Source organism: Medicago sativa, chromosome 4, assembly GCF_051527215.1.
Source record: "Medicago sativa cultivar Bolivia chromosome 4, Bolivia_mono, whole genome shotgun sequence".
Classification (NCBI taxonomy): Eukaryota; Viridiplantae; Streptophyta; class Magnoliopsida; order Fabales; family Fabaceae; genus Medicago; species Medicago sativa.
The window spans coordinates 78551133-78577175 of NC_140752.1; the positions used below are offsets into that span (position 1 = coordinate 78551133).

At 32.2% G+C, this 26043-nt stretch overlaps 3 protein-coding genes across 3 annotated transcripts; 1 reads left to right on the top strand and 2 right to left on the bottom strand.

Annotated features, from left to right (window-relative positions):
- Positions 1-248: 248 nt before the first annotated feature.
- LOC146932247 (uncharacterized) lies at positions 249-5885 on the bottom strand. The gene is made up of 3 exons (XM_085703911.1): positions 5057-5885; positions 4725-4851; positions 249-1052 (listed from the first exon to the last, which is right to left on the bottom strand). Exons 1-3 carry the CDS (start codon positions 5743-5745, stop codon positions 540-542), a joined length of 1329 nt encoding a protein of 442 aa, XP_085560037.1. The 5' UTR covers positions 5746-5885; the 3' UTR covers positions 249-539.
- Positions 5886-11468: 5583 nt separating this feature from the next.
- Positions 11469-12120, bottom strand: LOC146932248 (putative histone H2B.1). The gene has a single exon (XM_085703912.1). It carries the CDS (start codon positions 12027-12029, stop codon positions 11583-11585), a length of 447 nt encoding a protein of 148 aa, XP_085560038.1. The 5' UTR covers positions 12030-12120; the 3' UTR covers positions 11469-11582.
- An 11237-nt stretch (positions 12121-23357) lies between these two features.
- Positions 23358-25099, top strand: LOC146932249 (rac-like GTP-binding protein RAC13). Its single transcript, XM_085703979.1, has 7 exons — positions 23358-23598; positions 23768-23855; positions 23964-24073; positions 24161-24224; positions 24352-24416; positions 24524-24589; positions 24741-25099. The coding sequence occupies exons 1-7, from the start codon at positions 23500-23502 to the stop codon at positions 24837-24839; spliced, it is 591 nt and encodes a 196-aa protein (XP_085560105.1). The 5' UTR covers positions 23358-23499; the 3' UTR covers positions 24840-25099.
- The last annotated feature ends 944 nt before the right edge of the window (positions 25100-26043 follow it).

A 26043-nucleotide genomic window follows, 5' to 3' on the forward strand; every position in this document is an offset into this window, starting at 1 on the left:
CAGTTTTTTCCTTGCCGAAGAAAACATTATCTGACCGTGAGAAAATAGCGCATCTTTGTAAAATATATTTTGGTTCGATTTGTCTATAATCCTAACTTATACGAATCAATTTATATGAAACAAGAATCTTGGATACCCACAAAGGTGTGAAAATTTACAACTCTGCATAAAACCAAATCATAGAAATCAAGAATTAAAATCATGTGGAAAAAATTGACTCTATATCGGCAGCTTTAATTATATCATCATAGTGCTACAAATTTAGATTAGTCTATCATTAATTAAGATAAAAGCAGCATAGACAAATATATAATCTATTTAGACCACATGATAAAAGTTTCAAGTCAACATAAAAAGTTGCCCGTCTAAGACATAGTAGCAAACAAGCGTTAGTTGCATCCCAAGGAAATTAAGCAAAACAAAATAACTCATAACATAGTCAAATTAAAATAGAACATCATAACACAAACACAACTAAAACATAACAGACATAAGACAAAGTTCCATTAAAACTTCATTAGTGATAAACCATACTCGCCTTAAGGGTTTCTATAGATCATACCCATGAAATCAATTTCCTGCTTCATAGGAACCTCGGGAAAAAACTCCATTCCATATGTTCCAAAATCACAACTCATTGTCGTGCCAGATCCGCTTGCCATTCCATCGTCAACATTGAGCATCATCGGAGCATACCCATCAATTTCCTCCTTTGGATTAACCAAACCTTCAGAGCTAAAATCACTCTCTGAGCTTTCAAAGTTTGGGTGATTCCTAAATTTCATCATGCTCGTAGAATTCATCATTAGCTCCTTTTTGGCTTCCTTAGCATCATTGACTTCCATTATGTATTTCAAGAGTAGTTTTCCCTTTGAACTATTACCCCGATTCTTTCTCTTAGCATTATGGCGGCGCTTGGTGGCGTTCCAGTGGTTCTTGATTGAGTTCTCGGTGCGCCCTTGCATTCTCTTTGCAATTTCAGCCCACTTGTTCCCAACTATCTTATGAGCTTCGATTAGTATTTTGTCCTCTTCTTCGGTCCATGAATCCTTCTACAATCATATAAAACAATTTATGCGGATTAGATATGTGATTTATTATCATTCATTTGAGAAAGCTCCACATTTCACCAATTTGATAATGGCTGAAACTAATTAGCTATCTAACAAGACATATCATATGTTTGTTCCCGCGTTGGCATTATGCGGAGAACAAAAGCTTGGATTGGTTGCTTCATGAAATTGTGGTGTATACGACAATGTGATGGAGAATCGTAAACAAGACTCGAAATCAAACACCAATATAATACATATAGACAAATTGGATATTAACTTATTATATGAATAACTCTTGTCAAAGCTACACTGCTAAATCTATGTAAATTCTATATTTTGTCATTCCCAACATAAAAATTAATTGACTATATCAAATCTGCAAATTTCAATACATTTTTTAAAATGTATAATTTTTCATCAATTTACTTCAATTCAATGTATAATATAATTTTGGGTTAATAGTATTTTACCCCCGTAATATAGGCCATTTTCAGATTTGCCCCCTCTAATTTTTTTTTTTTGGATTCCGTCCTTGTAATTTTTGTTTTGTTTCAGAATACCCCTTAGGCTATCTGACTGTACAAAATCGATGTTGTGTTAGGGGGTAAACTGAAATTTACTCAAATTACTAGGGGGTAAACCAAAATTTGCTCAAATTACATGGGGTAAATTGAAGTTTTCTCAAATTACAGGGGGCGAAATTTGTGTCCAAAAAAAAATTACAAGGACCAAATCCAAAAGAAATATTTTACAGGGGCAAACCCGAAAATTGTCTATATTACAGGGGGTTAAACAATATTAACCCTATAATTTTTAAAATACAACTAATGTATCGACGATAAACTTACATACCTTATAAAGATATTCAATTTCAACTATTGGATTGACCATATATAATGTCCATAAAGTCTTATTAAATGGATTATTTTGGCAAGTATTACTCCTAAAATAAATTGGTTCACACTCATGTATATCATAGAGTTCAACATCAGTTATTTACATTGTATGTCAACTAAGGCTAACATTTTTCAAAGGAATGTAATAAAAAAACATAGTATAGTTGTTCCATATCAATTATTTTGGTAGGAAGCAACAACGAAAGATTTTTAACATCTTGAAAAGACGGTACTTGGGAAGAGCTATATCATACCAAACAAAGACAATAAGTTTTTAACATAAATCATAACTAAAAGTTACATACATAAGATAAATAGGTAATAGACAAACTGTGTAAAAGCAAGCCACGTGAGAGTTGTCAAAATTTCTTGCTATTAAAGATTAGTATTACAAATAAGAAAGAGATCTTTTTTTGAAAAAAAAAAAATGAGAGAGATCTTAAACATTATCAATCTAATTGTCTACAACAATAACAATTAGTCTTAAAAATGTGAGATACGATAGAATGATAAGGTTCACTTGGTGACTGAGTTGAAATAGTTATAGAATGGAGTTATAACGGTGGTCTCAGTTTCACTTTCTACTTCCAGCAAATACTAACAAATTAACAACTAACATTAGCCGTTTTAGGAAAGAAAGAAAAAAGAGATAAGAGAGAAAATAAGAGAGACGTCAGCGATGCTATTTAATAGCAAAAAAACATCATGAAAATACACGATTAGCAAATTGAATATCACAAAAAAATAATTTTTTTTTTTTGAACAAGACTCACAAAAAAATAATTAAAAACAAGATTTTTATAATCGGTATTTATAAACTCTAGTCCGACCTTATCATTAGTCTATGCAGAACTTGATTTTTTCAATGCACCTCCACATTCAATACAATTGGGTTTGATACATGAATATAAATGGTGGATAATCCGAATCGATATGCTCTGATACCATATGTAGTTTTTATAATACGTCTAACTTATTTATGCAAAATCAGCTAGTAAGATGAATGATGTCTCTTTTTTTAAAATTCTAAGTAACGTCTTATGTTTAATCTATGTGAGACTTGGTTTTTTCAATAAATGGTATTCATGATTTTAGATTTCCATACCAAAAAGTATTTCCCAAAAAATTGTTAGAAATTAAGTACATGAGGAGAGTCCAACCAAAAAGATTAGTTTGTTCGGTATGAAAGCCTCATGGCTTAAGTACCACATTGAACACTTTTACTTACTCAATGGGTGACCTCCTAACACTGGCACACCCTTTAAGAGGTTGGTAGCTCTTTCCTTTTCGACGACATCACCCACCTATCAACATTCGGTAGACCACCTTAATCCTGCTTATACGTGGTCCTTTTCGTGACCCGACTCTCAATAAAAGAATCAATTGTTAAGACTTACGCACATGACGAGAACCTAACCTAAAAGACTTTCCATTAATTGGAATAATCTTATGATTTAAATAACACATTGAACACTCCTATATAATCAATATGATGCATTAACAAAATCATATGTGAAAGGATATCATTCATGTATTTGAAATTACAAAAATTAAAAAAAAAATAGGTAAGGATGCATTTTTATAAACAAAACTTATCTCAATATTAGATTTTAAACAAAAAAAAAATATCCATTAAAAGTACCTGTAGATAAAATTTAGTCACAATATTTATCATCATGTATTTTCAAAAAAGTATGACAAAATTTCTTTTAAAAATATTACTACCTGTGAGAGGAACAATAACAAGATTGTGTGTGTGTGTATATTTAATCCAATACTTATTTAGAAAAATATACAACCGAACTAATGATGGTGTATTATAAAAATACCGTTAGAAATCAAATGAATTGTTGATTTGATTGTAGCAAAAAAAAAAATGAAATGTTGATTGAAATATTATGTCGTATTGTAAAAACTTTAAGAACGTGCATCGAAAGAAAATGAATGATAGATTCAAATTCTGCTTGTCGTTATAAAATCATAAACATATCATGATTGAATTGTTTTTTTTTTTTTAGCCAAAACGGGAATTAAATTAAAAAAGACCAGGAAGTACAGGGACATGTACCTGACCCAAAAAACCACAAAAACAACCTGTAACGGGTGATACAACAAAACAACACATAAGTGGTATAGAAAAGACACAACCCTAAACAATCACTAGCACAGACAATCCAGCGAACCCATGTGTGGGCACGAAATCAAATTGCAAAAAAAAGCAGAGTGAACATTCAGAGCTTTAAAAGGCAGATGAATCGACTGCCAACACAAAAACGATCCAAATTCCAACAACTCCCTTCTAGACGAAGCAAGCTAAAAACCCTTTCAGGCTAAACCAACCCATTACGAACCGAAGCACGCATAGGTATTGTTATCACGGTCCACCAACGATACAAGAAACAACCGCGACAGATAAAGTCCTTAAGGTGCGATCTACAACAACTGCCGTCAACACGAAGCGTCTACACACCAAACCCTTTCGAGCATATCAGGACAGAATCAAAGAACCCATCTCAAACCCAGAAAAAACAAGTTTCAAAATTTACGAACCAAACAACTGCGGCATATCATGATTGAATTGCATTTATGCATTTATGCATTTAATTGACATGAATTCAAAAAAAAATTGATTTATTTGATGGAGCTATATGTATACTTGTAAAAATTTAATAATTAAAAGTAAAATGTAGGAAAGAATCAATATTTCTCAAAGTCCATGTCTTAATTGTATGTGAAAGAGATAGAAGCTAAAAAAGATTGAAAAGAATGTCACCTTAATGTCCGGACGAAGATGGTTATTCCATCTCTCTCTACACTGTTTCCCAATCCTGCCTTTCATGTGCTTCGCAATCTGGGACCATTTTCTAAGCCCAAAGTGATTCACCAATTGAACAAGAACCCTACAAAAATATATAAAAAAAAAACTATTTATTGTTAATCATTTATCAACAATTAAAAAAAACATACTCAAGATAAGATAAATCAAATTGAACAACAAAACAACAAATATATCTTAAACTAATAGAGTATATAATGAAGTCATACTAAAACTATGAAAACATCATGTAGGAGAGACAATAAAAAAAATTAAATAATTTGATATACCTATCCTCATTTGCAGTCCATTGACCCTTGATTATATTGGGATCCTTGAGTCGAATTTCACTATTATTTTGAATAATATTTTGGCGATTTTGGTCACTATGAACATGCCCTTGATTATTTTCTCGGGAATTGTTTCCAGTTCCACCATTGCATGAAAGACCGCCTTGAAGCTCAGACTTAACTGACACAGATGGATGTCCATCATAAACTAGTGATTGTGATACAGAGAGACTCACCCGAGATTGTGAAGTTTCACCATATTGAAAGAGATTTTTTGCATACAATTCCCGAGTTCCTTTGCTAGAGTCAACGGGACCGTGCATGACTTCCATTTTGTTATAGTTTGGCCCAAAGATCATTGGATTTCGAGCACCGATAAATTCACCTTGGGATCCATTGGTGTACACAGCCTTGTAGGAAGGGGTTTGGATCATAGGAAATGGGCTGATGGAGGAAGGAGCCACTCTAGAAAAACTAGAGTGGTGGTTAGCCTTGTTCAGGGGATGTTCCTTAAATCGATTGCAATGATTTTGGTACAGATATGTAGTGCAATGTGATGGTGGAGGTGAAATAGTTGGACCTGGTTGAGAAGGAACCACTGTGGGGATCGCTGATTTTATGGAAGGATTTTTAGGAAGATCCCTAGAAAGGTAAGGAGATTTTTCTGCAAAACTTAGATCTGATTCCATTCCTTAGATTGAGAGCGAAACCAGAGAGAGAATTTCTTATAGGAGAGTGGGTGAGTGTGTGTGATTGTTTGAAAATGATCAAAACTAAGATTGAGTAGAAGGGAGTTTGGAGTCTAAGAGTTATTATGAGTTGTACTCTTACTTTTTAAAAATCAAAGAAAAGTATATAAGAGATAGCGAGATCATAAAACATGCGGCTATTGATTTCTTAACATCAAACGGCTCATATTCATTGTTTCTATGACTCTTGAGCTTCCAAGTAAACAACTCAAATAAGAAGATAAATTTTACAATTTTTTTTTGTTGACATTATTTGTACTTTGTTAATTTTTTTTTGTAAATAAAAAGAAATGATGAGGTTGTTACAAAGTTTTGTATTTTATAGACCAGAAAGTTTTAAACAAATATAATGAGCCCGCAAATAACATGTGATGCTTCTATTATTATTATTATTATTATTATTATTATTATTATTATTATTATTATTATTATTATTATTATTATTATTATTATTATGAAAAATAAGAAACCAAAAATTTATTACAATAATTTTAACATAAATTACACCCACAACACAAATACTCCATATTTTATGTTTGTGTGTGAGATTAGTTAAAATCTATACTGTATATAAAGAAAATAATATGTTTTGACTCTTTTGGGCTAGTTTTTTATCCTTTCAAAATTACCATCAACTTTCAATACAAATAGTACATATAAAAAATAGATAAGAATAAATTCAAATATTAAAATAAAAGTGTAACAAACATGATATTAGTGTGTGTGTGTGTGTCCAATTTTTTTCCTTTATCCTCTATAAAATTACTTTTTTATTATCCCAATTATACCCTTAAACAACTTTTTCTATAATAAAGATTGTTGTTGATGTCATTAAAAAAATCAGAATTTAGATTATATTTTTTTTTTGTTATATTATTGGTGTCAATGAAATAGATAATCATGGTTAGCTTGGTTTGTTATAATTTGAAAGCAACAAACATTTATTTTTGGCTTAATAGGTCATTTGGTCCCTTAATTAATTTCAAGTTTTCATTTTGGTCTCATAACTAATAAAACTCATGTTTTGGTCCTCAAGTTGGCCTCCGTCGGTCAAAAAATCCTTTCTGTCAAAACATGAAACTTCCGTTAATTTTTGCCACGTGGCCAAATCCTGTGTGACGGATGCCTTTCATCCTCCTCTACCTTTGTGGCCACCATAGCCGCACCTAACACTTCCCTCAATCAAACCCAGAAGCATCAACAAATCCAAAAATTCATCAAACTCACCAAGAATTTCAATGTACCCACAAACATCAACAAATCCAGCAAAGTCATAAAACAATTCACCAACAGTAAAGCAAAAAAATCAATTCATAGAACAACAACATCAACAAATTCATGGATCTTTTTCACCTTCTTCTTCTTCTTCTTCTTCTTCTTCGTGTTTCTTCTTCTTCTTCTTCGTGTTTCTTTACAGAAGCAACACCATCATTTAATTCAATCTCTTGTTCGTGCTTCTTCTCAGATCTGAAGGTTTTTTTCTCTCTCTTCATTCTTGTTCTTTTTTTGCTTTTATTCGCTGAAGAAGAAAGTTGAAAGAATTGCATCTGGAATTGAGAAGAAAGATGAAAGAATTGCATCTGGAATTGCATCGTGTTTCTTCTTCACAAACCAAAACCCATTCTTCAAAAACGGTTTGAGGAATTGAAGTTTAAAAGAAGGATATGAAATGAATTGATTTTTTTTCTTTGCTGGATTTGTTAACTTTGCTGGAATTCGAATCTGCAATTGAGAGAAGAAAGATGAAAGCATTTTTTTTTCTTTGTTGTTGGAATGAATGATTTTGGGTGGGATTCGCTGAAGAGGAAAGAGGAAAGAATTGATAAGAGGAATATGATTATGGTGGAATGAATGATTTTAGGTTTGAGTTGATAATGATGGAGGAGGGTTTAATTTATGGTTTTTTTTTTGGATTTTTTTTTATGAATGTTGTTAAATATGATGTTGAAGATGATGAAGAAATTGAGGGAAGAAGATGAAGAAATTGAAAAAAAATAAAGTATTGATGGTTCACTGGAAGATACAATAGACTTGCATGATCCAACGGTCATCTTTTTAAAAAACAAATCAAAGGGTTAAAATTGAAAAAAAAATAATAAGGTCTATGGTGGACTATCTAGAATGTTGGTCCACCATACACATTTGGGGTTAAAGTTAACACTCATGGATTTATTTGACCGACGGAGGCCAACTTGAGGGACCAAAACACGAGTTTTATTAGTTATGTGACCAAAATGAAAACTTGAAATTAATTAAGGGACCAAATGACCTATTAAGCCTTTATTTTTTATAGTTTTAATCAAAATCAAAATTTCAAAAAAAAAAAACACCGTTCATAATTTTTAAACGTTAACGTAATAAAAAGAATAAAAGACAGACATATGAGTAAAAAAAAATGATGAGTGATACAATGACTTTGAACAAAAACGGATCTAATTAATGTCTTACTTTTATCACTAAAACTAATAGTATTACTTTTTAAAGAGTTTAAAAAATAGGCTAAATTATATCAGGGGTCATTTAAGTTTGAGGTTTGTAACATATTGGTCCTTTAAGTTATCTTGGTCACACACAAGTCTTTTAAGTTTAAGGTTTGTAACAGATTGGTCCTTTAAGTTATTTTGGTCACAAATAAGTCCTTTAAGTTTGTAAACGTTTTCGATTTAGTCCTTCTACCACATCGTTGTTTGGTTAATAGAAGGACTAAATCGAAAACATTTACAAACTTAAAGACTTATTTGTGACCACAATAACATAAAGAACCAATATGTTATAAACATCAAACTTAAAGGACTTATGTATGATCAAAATAACTTAAAGGATCAATCTGTTACTGATCGTACCTGATCAGAAGGTGACTGCCGGTGCTTTGAATGCGGTGGTTGTGACGGTGGTGGAATACGTCAGAATGCTTCTTGGAGCGGATGTGGGGTGTGTACCTGCAGGCACTCCGACGCTCAAGTCAGTAGAGATTAGAGAGTGAGGGTTTAGAAGGAAGAGAGATTCTACCTTGGGGACTGCCGTGAGTCCCCTATTTATAGAGGTGGAGGGCTGCAGAGCCGTTGTAATGACACACCTGGCTCTGGCGGTTACGAAATCGTGGGAAGTGTAATCGCCAGAGAGTTTATTGCGGGAATGTGCAAAGAGATGTTGTGGTTCGTTTGAACCAGTCTCTTTCGTTCCGTGCACCCCCCTTGTGTGGAAGGGGTGTGTCGCAAGTAACTTTGCCAAACGTGGTGTTTGGGCTTTGAATTGTATTGGGCCTAAGTAAATGGGCCAAGGGTCTTTTTGGCCGGTCCAGAACAGTTACAAACCTCAAACTTAAAGGACCCTTAGTGTAATTTAGCCTAAAAAATATCATTGACTACATTATAAATTCTCTTTAAATGATATTTTGAAATAAAAACATCCCAATAAGTAACATTTTAAGTTTTAAATGAAATATCCTAAAAAAATTCAATAAAAATATCCTCAAATAACATAAAAGTGTTTCGACAATATAATCACGATATGCAAGACCATGATTTATGTTTCTTAATAACAATTGTACCACCAATGAAAATGATTTTATAAGGATATCACACATTGTTTTTTTATTTTGAACAAGTTAAAATGAAATATATTAACAAAAAGTTTTTGTCCTTAACACAAGGAGTGCCTAAGGAAACAAAACAAGGTTACAACAAAGTTCCGATCAAAACAACAAAAGATAACAAAGGAAAAAATACATCAACCAATCCCTAAACAAGAAAGGGGACATTGCCACCACATATGATAACCAAATGGAAATCACACATTTTTTGCTTTCAACCATTTGAGAGATGTAATCTTAACCTTCTCAAGTAATTGCACTGTTGTTTTTGTTGTGTTGGCAAACAGTCTTTGGTTTCTTTCATTCCAAAGAACCCAAATACCACAAAGCCAAATCAAATGTAGGAAAGACCTTCTTGGAGCATAACCACCTGAAGAGTAAACAAACGGATAATAATGATCCAAAACCTGTTGAGGGTCCACAGAAAACACACCAATCCAAGTCTTAATTTGTTGAGGATGATCACACACTTAACTTGATAATCAGCTGCATTGACTCTAAAATTCTACCTGACATACGTCTTGCCCCCTTATAGCTTTGTCTTCCAACACTAGTGCAAAACTGGGACTAATATACCCCAATTTTAAGCAATATTATAGTGATAACAGTGTTAAAACATTTAACATACATATCATGGCATTATAGTTCAGTTATAAAATCATCTTAATTTCTAATGTGAAAAAGGGATTAAACATATTTGTGATAACCTTTTTAAGCATGTTGTCTAAACAATCAGCTTGAACATTTTTGAAATAAAGTTTAAAATGCTATCCGTTTTAAGCCAGATATTTAGATAACCAATCTAATATTCCTATAAAACCTACTTTAGAAATTCACATAATTTAGTTTTATGTACTATATTTCTCAACTTTCCCTTGCAAAAGAAACACTTATTCCTCTCATTGTCTCCCTCTTCTCCCCCTAACCATGTCGCCATAGTCTTTATCTCTCGTTGTCTCTTTGTTCTCTCTCACCCCTCGACTTCACCCTCTTACCATTGTTCAGTATGTTGTCGTCGTTACTGTGTAATCTTTCACACACTTGTTTGTTTTTCTTCATTTTTTCTGTCGCAAATAATTTGGGACAAAATATTAAATCCATCACACTTTGGGATATAGTTTGGGATGAAATTATGAGTTACATTTTCTTACTGAATGATGTTACTCTATCCCAATTTTGAACCGGTCGGTCGGTCTAACTAGTACTACGTCACAAAATTTGTGATGGTAGTACTAGTTTAACATAGGGTCCAATCCAACGAGCTATTCTTGCTTGAAGAATTCTTAATAGGGCAAGCCTCGTCATAGGAGCTCTTCGCAACAAAGAAATAACAGTTCTATTCTCTTCCCTACTATGCAATACCAAAATTGAAACCATTGTCCATAACATACCTTTAGAGGCTATATTTGGGCTTCTCATACGTAATTCATCTCCCCTTTTGGATACCATCTCCAGAATAACAATAATTTAGGAAAAATGACTTTGGTGATTAGTTATCTGTTTTGATCTTAAATGATAATAAAATATTGCCGAGGTAGCAATTTTGAATATTTTGAACATATGGAAATCTAGAAACAAAGCTCGTTTCGAAGGAATATCGTTACATGTTAAAAAAAATGTTCGTAATGTACTTAAGGTTCTTTCTGGTGAACTCTCATCCAAACTGGTGGTTTCCTCTCCTCGAGGATCATATAAAGCTTAACACAGATCCATCTATTGGCATGTATGGCTTTTGGGGGATTGAGTTGTATCATTCGAGACAAAGAAGAAAAAGATATTTACCACAACTACATGGATGAAAGAAATATAACAGTTCTTCAACTACGGTATACGGCTATGTTTTACAGCGGTTTTTGCTTCACTTAAGGTTGAATGTGAATCCAATCACAAGGAAGTTGTTATTAATGTGAAAAACAAAAAGTGTGTCTCTTACAGATACATGGGTCTAATCAAATCCATTATACCCCTTCAACCTTGTTTCCAGTTTAGTTATTTTTACTCATCTTGGGTTTTCTAAAAAATTGAAGAAAAAAAAAATATGCAGAAATCACCAAATCGAACAACACAAACATTTTTAAACCCAATTATCATTAATTCGATCACTATCATACACAGAATAGATCAACAAGATCACAATAGTTCACTACACCTTCAAAAGATAACTAATCGATAATAATTAAAACATTTAAGAACTTGTAAACTTGGTAACAGCTTTGGTTCCTTCAGACACAGCATGCTTAGCCAATTCTCCAGGAAGAACAAGCCTAACCGCAGTCTGAATTTCCCTCGAAGTAATCGTCGGCTTCTTGTTATACCTTGCAAGCCTGGAAGATTCCTGAGCAAGCTTCTCAAAGATATCGTTGATGAAACTATTCATGATTCCCATGGCTTTGCTTGAGATACCAATGTCAGGGTGAACTTGTTTCAGAACTTTGAAGATGTAGATCTTGTAGGTTTCAACGCTCTTCTTGTTTCTCTTCTTCTTCTTGTCTCCAGCGGCTGAACCACTTTCCTTTGGAAGCTTCTTTCCGGCTTTTGGCTTCTTCTCCGCCGGAGCTTTCTCGGCAAAGGTGGATTTCTTCTCCTCTGCGGGTTTCTTCTCGGCGGGTTTCTTCTCTCCCTTTGGTGCCATTGAATGGATTGGGAATTTGGAACTGAGAAAGAAAATTAAGGTTTCGAATTGGGGATTTGGGAATTGGAGATGATTGTGGATGAGATTTTGGATTGATGCTGTGTGGTTTATATATGTGAAGGCTCTTGCGTTTCTATTGGTTAGTGAGGTTTGTTGCGGATCGGTGACGTGGAATTTTCTTAATCCGTTGATTTTATTTCCATAGCAATGTGAAAATAGACGGTCACGATCTTGGTTGGATTGGAACACATTTTAGGACGCTTTAGATGATGGATGGCTGAGATGCTTTTTTACCTTTATTTTTTCCACTCAAATTTCTGTGTCACAAATCACAATCTAATTGCTTTGCTCTGGTAAAGTCACAAATCACAATCTAATTACTTTGCTATGATAAAAAAACAAAAAATCTAATTGCTCTCCGCAAAAAATAAAATAAATTCTACATGCTTTTCATTTCCCACTCCAATGGGATATTAAGGGGCTGTTTGGTTTCAAGGAAAGTGAATGGATTGATAGGAGGAAGGATTGAAAGTGTATGGAAATGTGTTCTTTCCACCCTTTAGTTGCAATGTCAGAGAGGTGGGAAAGAAGAATCTTTGTGGGTCCCATGTCCAAAACCATTCTCTTCTAATATGCGCAGAAAGTATGAGGAAAGTATGAGATGCACATTCATTTTCATAAATTTACAGAAAAGCCCTTACCATATTATATATTATTTCATTTAAATGTGAGGCTATATATGTCATTTTAGGAAATACACATCTTTCTTTCCTTTCACTTTCCTATCACTTTCATCAATACCAAACAAACTAAATAATCATCTCACCTTCCATTCACTTTCTACTCACTTTCATTCCTTCAACAATCTTTCCACTTACGATCTTTCTTTTCACTTTCTTTGATCTTCCAAACAAACCCTAAGGGCTAACAAGCCCCACAATTGATATAAATTTAAAGGGTCATGTTAACTTGTGCCCTAAATGCACATGTTAAGGAACTCAAAAGGAGCAACTTTGCATTGAAAAACATAATATTTTAACTTTTAAAAAGTCAAATGCACGACTTTTAATACGTTTATTTCTATAATGAGTTCCTTAACATGTGCCCTTGAGGACGCAAGTTAACATTTGCCAAATTTAAATGTTGAAAAATTACCAAAAAAATAAAAATAAAAACTTCATAGTCTAATTATCTGAATTGTTTGATGGTGGGAAAGCAAAATTTATGTTTCAAAGAGCAACTTTTGTTGAAAGAGAGAAACTTGGTTTCCTAACTTTCAAAGGAACGCGATTTCTTGCCGCAAATTTTAAAAAATACAATGTCATTCCAAACACACACCAAGTAGAATATATGTCTTTTTATTTGGATAAATTTAATATCCAGACAATTAACTATTTACGAGGTTTCATATTGGTCTCATAATCAATTTACGTGATGTTTTGGTCCCTTAACTCACCTTTTGTCGACATCTATTAGTTTTATTAAAAAAAAGTTAATTATGTTGACGTGGATGCTGGCATGGCGTTTTTGGGTTGGTGAGCAGGCAGCGAGGTGGCATAAGTATAGTATACGAGAGTTTTAGAGAGATTTCTACGAATAGACTCTAGTTTCTTCTTATGGAAATGCAAAGCAAGGCAATGAGAGAAGAGAAGATGAAACTTTGAAGTGTGTGTTAGATGCTAGGAAAGGACAACGATAGGTTTGTGTTGCTTTCTTTCTTCGTCATTGTTGTGTAGTTAGAGTCTGTTTGAGTGTTTTTTGTGTTCTTATGTTGTTATGGTTTTCTTTTTTAGGGTTTTTCAAATTTTATTGATGTGTTGTTGAAATTCTTGTCTTACTATGTTGTTTTCCCTCGTGTGTTAAGAATTTTATATAATTTTATTCATGTGTTGTTTTGAATCTTATTATGTTGTTTTTCCCTGTTGAAAAATCTCAGTTCTCGTCTCTTAATCACTAAGCAATAATGCACTATAAATAGAAACTCTTGCGCACATTTTCATTCATTCAGAAAGCTAGCGGTACAAGGCAAAGTTCAAGCAATAGAGCTTCAAGGGAGAGGTTTCCTCTTCCTCTTGTTCTCTATAGGATATGTTTTTCTATTGTTTTGTAATGATGTCGGTTGCCACGAGCAATTAAACCTGTCTTGATTAGTGTTCCAAGATGAACCTCTCCTTATTTATTGGATTCAATTAACGAAGTTTTTTTTATTCAGTTTATAATTCAAGTGTCTGATTTAATTTGTATATGTACAATTCTTAATGCTTTTTTAACTATTGGCTGACCTGATCTCTAGGTGGAGGTAAAACACTGACAATCAAGTCTTCCATCTGAACAAAAACAATGGCAAATTGCTTATTTTCTAAATAAATCTCTTAAAACTTAGTATGATTGTTAAGACTATGACTCATCCTTAGGGGGAATGCCACAATTAAATCTCAGTATGATTGTTAGGGCTATGACTCATCTTTTAGGGGAATGCCACAATTGCAACTTTTAAACTACAATGAAATCAATTTAACCTCCTACCGTTATATCACGGGGTCATGTTTTATTCTCTTGAATCAAGACATGTCATAATCAAAGTGGAGGTCCAACTCACATAAAAAAATTTGGATCATAATAAAATGAAAATTCAATTTTTTTTAAAGAGTAATCTTTAATTTAATTGTAAATAACATCTATAAACATAAAAAATAATCATCATTGTAATTAATACAAAAAAAATGATATTCTAATCAATAACAAAAAATACAACTTCAAACTACTATCTTTATCATCATTCTCACACGAATTTTACCTATCCATTTACTATTTTTCTTTTTAACATAACAAATAATTTAGCAACTCTTTTTGGGCCTCCTCAATGTCTCCTAGACACCCTAAAAAATTTGAGAGACAACTCTTGGAGGAGAATTTTTTTAATTATAACACCTCCGGTAGATAAGTCCCAGAGGGTATTTTTTAGCCAAAAGAGATATTGAAGGTCACTAAGGGTCAGTTTGGTAAGCCATTAAAATGAGCTTATAGCTTTTAGCTTTTAGCTTATAAGCTCGTTTGACAAAAAAGCTCTGTTTGGTAACGCTTTTTTACAACGAGCTTATAGCTTATTTCAGGAGCTTATAAGCTATTTTTCAGAAGTTACTTCAAGTAGCGTTTGAGCTTATAGCTTTTTGCTTCTCATTTTTTCTTCCATTTTTACCCTTACCACTTTATCTAAAACCCATGTATACTACTATAAATTAATATTTAACGTTTTAAAAATAGCTGTTTGCCCCGTTTTTTTTATACTACTTTATCTAAAAAAAGAAATTTATACTACTTCAGGAGCTTCTCTGAAAACCCATGTATACTACTATAAAACGTTAAAACAGCTGTTTGCCCCGTATAAATTTTATAAGCTGTTTGCCCCGTTTTTTTTTGGTAACGTGTAAATTTATATAAAATTTATACTACTATAAATTAATATTTAACGATTTGGTAACATATGTTTTTTTTTTTTGTTTTATCCTTCGTTTTTTTAACAATTTTTTTAATCTTATGAATTGATTATTTTTTATTTTATTCTTAAAATAAATTCGTAAACTTTAGTTTTTTTTATTAATGTATAATAACTGAAAACTGAATCGAAATAAATTGAAAATAAATTTTTACCGAAAAACAATAATTTAATAAAATACAAACATTTATTAAATTTAAAATATTTAAATTATCAAATATCTTAGTATAAATTTTATATGAATTAATAATGTCCTTTTATGTAATTTTACATTTATCAGCTAGTTCAACCGCTAATTTTACCAAACACTTCAACTAGCTTATCAGTCATCAGTCATCAGCTAGCTTATCAGCTAAAAGCTATCAGCTAGCTTATCAGCTAAAAGCTACCAGCTAGCTTATTAGCTATCCGCTATTTTTACCAAACAGAGCCTAAGGCTACACATATAATACATTTGTTTAGGCCCAATATTTTAAAGACTCAACTCCGTAGAGCTGTTTGCACCCTCAAGGACGTCCATGATCATTGTCACCAGTATTAGGATAATCCCAAAGCATGCAATTTTAAATACATTAGAAATCTTCATCCATTTTCTAAACTAGCTAAAACAATCTTCAACTTCAAATTTCAATATCTGCATCAAACCACTTAAAATAGTACAACATTTTTCATATTGATTTTTGTAGTTGATACATCCCCAATTTTGTTTTCTTCCCAAAATTCAGATTTGTAACATCACCGACGGTTCCCAAAATGATTCTGCAAGATTTCATTTTTGGAGGTTTTTTGCAAAATGAGGAACTAAATTATATACTCCGAATTGATTTGTGACACAAAATGGGGTACCGAGCCAAAACAGAATTCCAGCATCCTTTTCATCATTCTTTTGGTCACCGTAAGGGCTCTTCCCCTGCCTCAGATTGAAAATTTGAAATTGATATTTTCTTACCATTTTCTTTACATCCTTTTTCTTTGAAATAAAGTATTGATATGTATATGTGTTTTTCTTATCATGTCTAGTCTCAATTTTTCATGCAATATAATCTAAAAAAAACTTCTTTTTTTTTTGTTGACTGGGATATATATGTTTTCTGCGTCTAATTTCGTCCTTAGATTAAACCTGCCAGGATTTTTTTTAGTTGTATATTAATAACTAGGTAGCAAGTGCATATTTGAATTCACGTTTTTTGAGATCAATTCAAGACATGTATTTGAATAGTACTGGTTTGGCTTAAACATGGATTTTTGCTTAAACCTTGAAGATTTTGAAATTTGTCTTCAAACGTAATTACTTGAACCTTAAAATTAATTGTTAAACTAATCTGAGTGTTAACAAAATATGCTCAAAAGTAGAATGATAGATATTTATTTACATAATGCGAATCAAATACTTGTTATTAAAAAAACCTTGGTATAAAAAATTTAATTGACAAGTAATTATCGTATTTTCATGTGATTGAAATTTGACAAAGTTTTCTGTTGGCTAACAACCTTTTTTTTTATTCGAGTCTGGGACCGATCATGCATAACATCATGTGATTGAAATTTGACAAAGTTTTCTGTTGGCTAACAACCTTTTTTTTTATTCGAGTCTGGGACCGATCATGCATAACAAGGCTAACATAGCTTTTTTTTTTTTTTTTTTTGAAGAAAACAAGGCTAACATAGCTAGAATTAGAAATAATACAACTCATAAAAAATAGAAATAATGCACTAAAATTGTCGAATGACTATGTCAAAAATATAAACGGTTTGCAAAATATTATTTTTTACAAATATCCAATCGGATTTACTAAAATATATTATTTCCTAATTAAAACGTAATTGAAAATAAATGTGCAATTTTTATAGTCTCATGACACAAAATTATATTCAGGAGAATCTTTAAATAAGGAACAATAAAAAAAAATAATAATCAATTGATTAGTTCATAATAAAAAAAATTATTTTTTTGAAAAGAATAAAAAAAATGAAAAGACTTTTTTAATTAAAAAAATAAAAAGACTTTATTTTTTGTAAAAACATTCTTTACTTTTTTAAATATATATTTTTGGATATATGAAACCCTAGATCTGAAAAGCCCTAATCCTAAATTTTCCATTTCCTTGACAATTAAAGGAGGAAAACCTAGTTGAAAAGAAATAAAAAGGGTTGAAAACTAGCGTTGTTGGCGGCACCGGCAACACCATAAGAAAAAAGAGGAGGCAGAGAGCTCCATCACAACAATGATAAACAAGACAGCATGTGCTCCTTGTAGACACCAAAAGAAAAAGTGCATGAAAGATTGCTTCCTTGCTCCTTATTATCCAACGAAGAAGAAACAAGAATACGACCTTGTTCACAAAGTTTTTGGTTACAAAAAATTGGAAAAAATGCTCAGAAACCTTGATGAACAAGGAAGAAAAAAAGCAATCGAGTCTTTTGATTGGGAAGCAAAGATGTGGAAACAAGACCCAATCAATGGTCCACTTGGTGCATTCACTGAAGCTCAGAATGAAATAGCACGACTACTTAACCTACTCCAACAACAACGCCACCAAACTGTTCCATCTTCTGACCCCAAATTTATGGGTCTTGCCCAAAATTCACTCTCTTTCAATAGTGATGCTAACAATGGAAATTGGTCTTCTTTTGAGGCCCCTTTTGTGGCTAACAACAATGTTGTACACAATCCCTATTTTGAATATCCGTATGGAGGAAATAGCTTTGGAAGTGTAGGTGCTTTGCAAAATGAGGAAACAAATTTACTGAACTGTGTTGTTGCTGGTGCTAATGTTTGGCAACCTTCACAACCCAATTATTTGCAAAGTCTTGCAAGTAGTTCTGGGACTAAAGTGACTGTGGATCAACATTCTCAATATTATGATCATAATATTATGACCAATCAAGATATGGGAATGCAAGGAGAAGGTCAGCAGCATCCTAAGTATTATTCTTTTGGACACCGTAAGGCATTCTTTTCCCTGCCTTTGTCTCTTGTTGGAATTGATATTTGTGCAAGATTTTTCTTTGGCATCTTTTTTGTTGAAAATAAAAGTTTTTCTTATTATAAATAATCTCAATTTTGTATGCAATATAATGTAATTAAAAAAACTCATTTTTTTTTTTTACTAGGATGTGCACATTGTTAGGTAGCAAGTGTATCTTTGAATTCACTATTATACTAGATCAATTGCACACAAAACTATGTTTAACATGTATTTTTAATAGATTTCAAGGATGCTAATTAAATTGAGGCTCATTGAGTACCTGCAAAAAATACCCACCCGTGGTAGGATATAAAAACCAACACTATGTTATAAAAGTAATCAACCACAAAACTGAGTACGGGTCCCTGAATGTGTACCTTAGTACCCTCCTCACATTAAGGAGTTGAGTGATAAGTAGTTCGAGTTCGAGGGTTCAATCTCTACTCCTAGTTTTTTTGTTGTGTAAACCGGGTATCTTCTACACACAGTTGAAAAGAATAATCCCTTGAGTCGAGTAGGGCTGCAATAGATGACAAAGCTATCAAGAGATTTAACAATGTTGTATTTCCATGACTAGATTCGAACTTATGACCTTTGGTTAAGCTAAAAGAGATCTCTTACCATCTAATCCAAGTGCTCTTGGATCTACTCCTAGTACAATGCTAACATTTGCTAACAATATTAACATTGATTTTTTTTTTTTTTTTTAAAAATTGTTCAGTCTAATTATTAATTATTCCTTCTAGTTTCTATTTAAATCATTGGTATAAGGTAATATGTACAATGATTGTTTTTAAAAGAACCACACATTTCATGTATTTTGTTGTTGAGGGAAACGCCACATTTCATGTTGTTAAGTAAATGAATGCAACATTCAAGGGATCTATGACTTATTTTGTGTGTGATGAACTATGAGTTATTTTAGTCAAAGAAAGCTTGTGAATTTATTATTTCAATGGTTACTCATTTAACTAACTATGTTCACTACAAGAAAAATGACACTTTCACCCGAGTAAAATCCCTTAAAAATACTTGTTTTCTAAGGGATTTAGGAGGAGCATAGTGTGCCCACAAAACAAATCATCGCAAATTTGTTCTAAGGAACACAATATGTCCGCAAAATATTTTGAACGTTGAATTAGTTAAATAGCTTGGTTTGTAATGTTTAATGATTCAATTTTAAAGAAATTTGAGTATTTTTTTTAATTCAGTTACATTAATACGATTTTTTCATTTATTGATTTATTATTGTTAAAGTGCAAGTGGTACTTATGTGTAACAATTACTTATGTATCTACATGGTATGAGTATGAGTATTAAAGTTGTTATCCACGTGAATACAATTAATATTTTGAGCTGTTGCTAGGGAGATGAACACTATATAGTACCCTCTCGGATTCTATCCATCGTCATTCTAAATATACTTGATTTGGCTGCAACATAGATTTTAACTTCGTCTCAATCAAATTTATTTGTTAAATCCATTTATTTATATGAATGTATCTAAACTTTTTCTTTTGACGGGATGAAATGTATCTAAACTTAAACTGTTTATGTCAAATTTGTTAAATCCATTTGTTTAAGTCATCATCAATTGAGTTCCGGGGTTGACAAATGGGTGCGTAATAGATCAATTGGGTACGATCTCGGTCAAATCTTTGCATGTAGAGCTTTCAAAAAAATTCCTACCTGGAAATTATTTAAATGTAGGATTGAGAAGAGGTTTGGGAGCAAATTGGGATAGCTTGGCTCCATGGAAGATTCAAACCTTTACTTGGCAATTGTTCCTTTGAAGGTTACCGAACCTTGGGAATCTTTCAAAAAGAGGTATTATTCAAGGTGGTAGGGCTGCAGATTGTGTTGGTTGGTGCCCGTGGAATTTAGAGGAAGAGGATAATTTGTTTTGTACTTGTCAATTTGTCGGATCGGTTTGGTGCCAAATTTTCAAGTGGGTTGGAACAGGAGTGATCTTACCGGAAAATATCATTTCTCTTTTTGATTATTTCTTCTCCTCCTCTTCGAATGTTAAGCACCGGAAATGCCTAATGCTAATATGATAGATGATTTGGGAGGCGACTAGTGAGAAATGGTGTTATTTTCTCCGAAAATAATGTGAGGGTAGATGAATTAGTTGATGCTATATTTTAAGGTTACCTCCTCGAGATGGCTTCTAACTAGGAAGAAAGGGGGTCCTTATTTGTATTATGAGTGGTTTTCAAACTCTCTTGATTGTATTATGTTTTAGGTGTTTGTCATTGTAGTTTGGTGGATCGAGTATCCCTTGTATTTCTCTATGTTTAGTGGGTCAAGTATTATTTGTACTTCTCTCATTTTTCAACAATATTCATTTTGTCATTAAAAAAATGATACATTGGTCCCTACAGTTTTTTTTTAAGGACCCTGTAGTTATCTTGCGTAATCAGACCAATTTTTTTTATGCTGAGCTCAGTTGTATCATTAAATTTAGTGAATCCAATTTAAATTTCAATCAATAGAATATAGTGTATTTTTTAGTACAATTAATTATATTCCTTTTTGTCTTAAATTTCATTAGTTGCTACTAATTTATTAGATGACGTTACCGTATGCATGTGAAATTACATTTGTTTGCGAGGTTTGTTTCACAATAATTTTGCTGTTTATAAAATTTGGTGCGACATACCTGACAAACTTTACTCTATTTCTTAATTAGATTGACTTGATGATTTTGTACAACGTAGCTGCTGGTTCATCTGCCTTGTGTAAGCATTTTCCACAACTACGGTGTTTTTGTTAGTTTTATTTTTCCCCACATGCTATCTATGTCTAATTAACTGTTTCATTTCATGCATTGATCAGATTAGACTTTGATTTCATTTTTATTTTATTTTTGTGTAGACCTTTTGAACAATGGAGTGAAACAGACAACAGATGAATGATTGATACATGAGAGGATGTTTGTATACCTTATTACATCCAATAACTCATTGGAAGTTTTGCATATTTACATTTTCTACAAAGCTTTGGGATGTTTAGGAGAAAAATAGTTATAATTTTTTTTGTAGTAAGTTTCTTTTTAGTTATTTTAGATTTTAAATGTTTTGGAATATATTGTTAGCAACTTAGCATTGATATAGTGTCTAAACTACTTTTATGACTGCTAAGTTTAATGTGATGATTTTATTCTTTTTATCGGGACCCGATAGAGACACTTGCGGTACAAATAGTTGAAGAAATTTTTGATGTGATAAATGTGAAATGAGTTAGAAGTTCTACATTGTTTAAAAAATAGAGATCGAACATTTTATAAGTGGAAGGATCCACATACTCATTAGTGTCCAGTTCATTTGTGTGGTTGTTTTTAACCCAATATAGATGATCCCCCATGCTTCCCTTTATGACCCAACAATGATATCAAAGTTGATGGTTCGACGATGATGATCAGGTGGTGTGTTTCGTTGAAAGAGAACCAACGGCGGTGCAAGTAAGTGTGTACAGATGAAAAAGCTTACACTTGAAGAGGAGTATAGTGAATGGAATCACTCCTACTTGAGGGGAGAGAATGTTGTGACAAGTTGAGGCGAGTTTCTCATATTGCTTAGAAAAGTGGAGGTTGAACATTTTATAAATGAAATGTCCACAAACCCATTACCTTAAGATTTTAGGTCAAGATGTAATGTCCAACTCTCTGATTTGGTTCTCGATTAAATAAAGATGATCCCTATCTTCCCCTATGGTCCAACATTTTTGATATACTTGTTATATGCCCCAAAAATGTGTAGTGTTGTAGTGAGTTGGATACACGGGAACAACGGAGTCAAAAATCAGTTTGCTTTCAGCTCTCTTAACTTTATGATGGTGCACCCATCAATCAATTTTTAGTAATTTTAACATTTGTAATATGTCTTTTTTTTTAAAAAAAGTTTGTACATGATAGAAAAATCCTTGTTAAAAAAAATTGAGGTGGTGCTGCTTTCCTTTCCTTCATTGCTCTCTTCCAGCCATCCATGAATATTAACCTTTGATCCTTATCTCACAATTACATTTTCCTAGTAACTTATATGACAAAAAGTTTTGTTAACAACGAAAATTGTCATGATAACATTCGTAGAAATACTACTTTTTTTTGTCTATATATGGCTCCATGGTAAAATTTTGGCTAACTTCACCAATAAAATTTAATCAAATAATAATTTCATTTAGGATTCAAATTCTTCGTAACGATTCGACCTTAACACAAGCTTCTTAGCCGGTTGGTTACTATATAGAGACCGTACGACTGAACTGAAATTTTGATAAAACAAATAAATGTAATCAAATCATGATGGGTTTGTAAGTTGCAACAACTGAACTGAAATTTAGATAAAATAAATAAATCAATGCATTAAAAGAACAGCCAGCATGCAAAAATACATTGCTTAGTATAATGTTTTCCATTGAAGTTTTTGTGTTACAATAAGGTGGAGTAAAAAGCATTCACTTTTTTTGGACCACTGGTCACTCCAATAATAGTGGACCCTATTAAGGATAAAGAAACCAATGTAAGCTAGCTCAATCCGTTTAACCATAACCACCAACATATTATAATTAGAAACAAAGACATACCCAACAAACATGTCACAACAAACTTATTTGACTTACTTTAACATCATATCATACCTCAAAAAATAATTCCTTAATTTCATCATAATGTATTAGCTAATTAAGCAAAATTTCTTTGCTTTTCATAATTCATTACCTCCCTTCTCCCACACTTAACCAACTAACTAACACCACCACTATACCTACTTTGTTACCATATCTACTCTTGTCCTTACACTTTAAGAAAAGTAACACTTTTTATGTACATGATTATAAATTTTGATCAATTTCATGAGCCACAACAACTAAAAGTAGGTAATAGACTTACTCCTAAGTAGTTAAGGCTTGCTTAGTCACCCCCTCCTTTAACTTCCTTCATAAATATTGTTTCAATTGTTTCTTTGCAACTATAGTTTGTGTTCCTAAGTTAAGAAAAACAAGAAGAATGAGTACAGCTAGATTTATCAAGTGTGTCACAGTAGGGGATGGTGCTGTTGGAAAGACTTGCATGCTTATATCCTATACAAGCAATACCTTTCCCACAGTATGTTTCTAAATAGTTCAATTTACACGTAAAAAAATATAGTGATGAATCTAATATATTTTTTTTCTTTTGATTTTTCTATGATAGGATTATGTTCCAACTGTGTTTGACAATAAAAATATAGTGATGAATCTAATATATTTTTTTTCTTTTGATTTTTCTATGATAGGATTATGTTCCAACTGTGTTTGACAATTTCAGTGCTAATGTAGTGGTGGATGGTAGTACAGTTAATCTTGGTTTATGGGATACTGCAGGTTAGTCTAAATCTCCATGTATTACTTTTAATATAAAGTTTTGATGAGGTGAAATTTTGTGTGAAATTTTTTGAGGTTATTTATTGGTGTGAATTGTGTGGATTGCAGGACAAGAAGATTACAATAGATTAAGGCCATTGAGTTACAGAGGAGCTGATGTGTTTTTGCTGTGTTTTTCTCTCATTAGTAAAGCTAGTTATGAGAACATTTCCAAAAAGGTTTTTTCCTTTATACATTACCTTATAAGTTAGATTAGATCTCTATTATTTTTTGTTACTGTAATAACATTTTTAGTTGATAAACAGTGGATATCTGAGCTGAGACATTATGCTCCAAATGTGCCTATTGTGCTGGTGGGAACAAAATTAGGTAAGCTATTCCATCTAAGTAACATTTCAACCACCATTATAAGTTGACAGTAATGAAAATTTCATCTGATTATAGCTTACAGAACATTCAAAATGTCTGATTATGTTTAAATCCTATGCATGCACAGATTTGCGAGACGACAAGCAATTTTTCATTGATCATCCTGGAGCAACACAAATAACAACTGCTAAGGCATGTCGTCGATAAATAAATTATTCACAAAAATTTCTATATTTGAAACCAATATTATTTTGCATGTACAAATGGATTTAAATTTAATCAATGATTGTGGTAAACAGGGTGAAGAATTAAAGAAAATGATTGGAGCAGTTAGTTACATTGAGTGCAGCTCTAAAACACAGCAGGTAAAAAAATTACAGCACTTCTTTTTTGGATTTAACTTTTTTAGTGTGTCATATTTTTGATGCAAAAGATGCTACTTGATTCAATTATTATATTCCAATTGTGAAGTATTTTTTGAAGTATTTGTTCTAATTATTTTCGTTTTGTTTACAGAATGTGAAGGTAGTTTTTGATGCTGCAATAAAGATTGCATTGAGGCCACCAAAGCCAAAGAAGAAACCACGCAAGACAAGGACATGTACTTTCCTCTAATTTGGGGTGTGTGAAAATAATATATAACCACTCCATTTCATTTTCAGTTTTATATAGCAGAATTGAAACCATAAGCTTCAATGTTTTGTTTGTGATTCTTATAATATATATAGAGAAAAAAAAGAGTCTTAAGTGTTATGGATTATCTTAGTGAAGAATTGTTGAATTAATTATTTTTTCTTTTTCTGTGTCTAGGTGGTCTTGTTTATGTAGTTACTCATATTTGAAGTTAAATTGGGAATTCCTTTTGTATTTCATGATATTCTGATTCCACTTTTACCTTGTTTCATTCACTTTGGATTGTTTAAATTTTAAAACTTTATAAAAAATAAATTAAAGGAACATATTGCTGACTAATCACGGTGAAAAAGTTAATTTGAGCGACATTAACTTGTGGCATTAAACCAACATAATACTGAATTTCAGAAAATCAAAGGGATTGAATATAAGTGGTTAATGAGTTTATAGGAATCCTGCCTCAATTTTGATGGAAAAAAATTAAAGCTCAATGGGGTCAAAGGAAAAAAAGCTGCAATCATTGGGATTGTAGACAATGATTTTAAAAATGAACTGAAAAATTGATCTTTAGACACTCATGGTTTGCTCTTAAGCACCATAAATTGACAAAAATACTCTCAACAGCAACCGTTAACGATTGTTTTGGGGACTTTTTAAAATGGTGGGACCAATTTAAAAAGTAATTTAACCGATTTAAAAAATATTTAATGGCTGTTAATTGTCATTTTGTGGTGAACGACACTTAACTGTCGTTCAACCAACGGTAATTGCTAAATTGAGCAATTCCGGGGTCACTCAAGAGCACCCTTCAATGAACTGATTAATCGAAGAGATTTACTTTTCCCACCATGCTGCCTTCTCGCGCGCCTTACAAAATTTCAAAAAATACCCATGGTCCGGATTATATAATCCGGACCAGATTGTTAGTGATATCCGGAAAACGAAATCCGGACCAGATTTTATGTGCTTTTTTGTGTCTTTCTTTGATGTCAAGGGTCTTTGTTGACCGTTATATGAACCCCACACAAGCTGCAATGCAATTGCAGGGTTCATATGAACGGTCAACAATGACCATGACACCACCGACACCCCTAAAAAACTAAAATTTTTTGAAGAAAATGGAAGAAAAGAGGTGAAGTGAAGAATGAATGTATTTGTTGAAGATGGAAGTCTATTTATAGCCTAA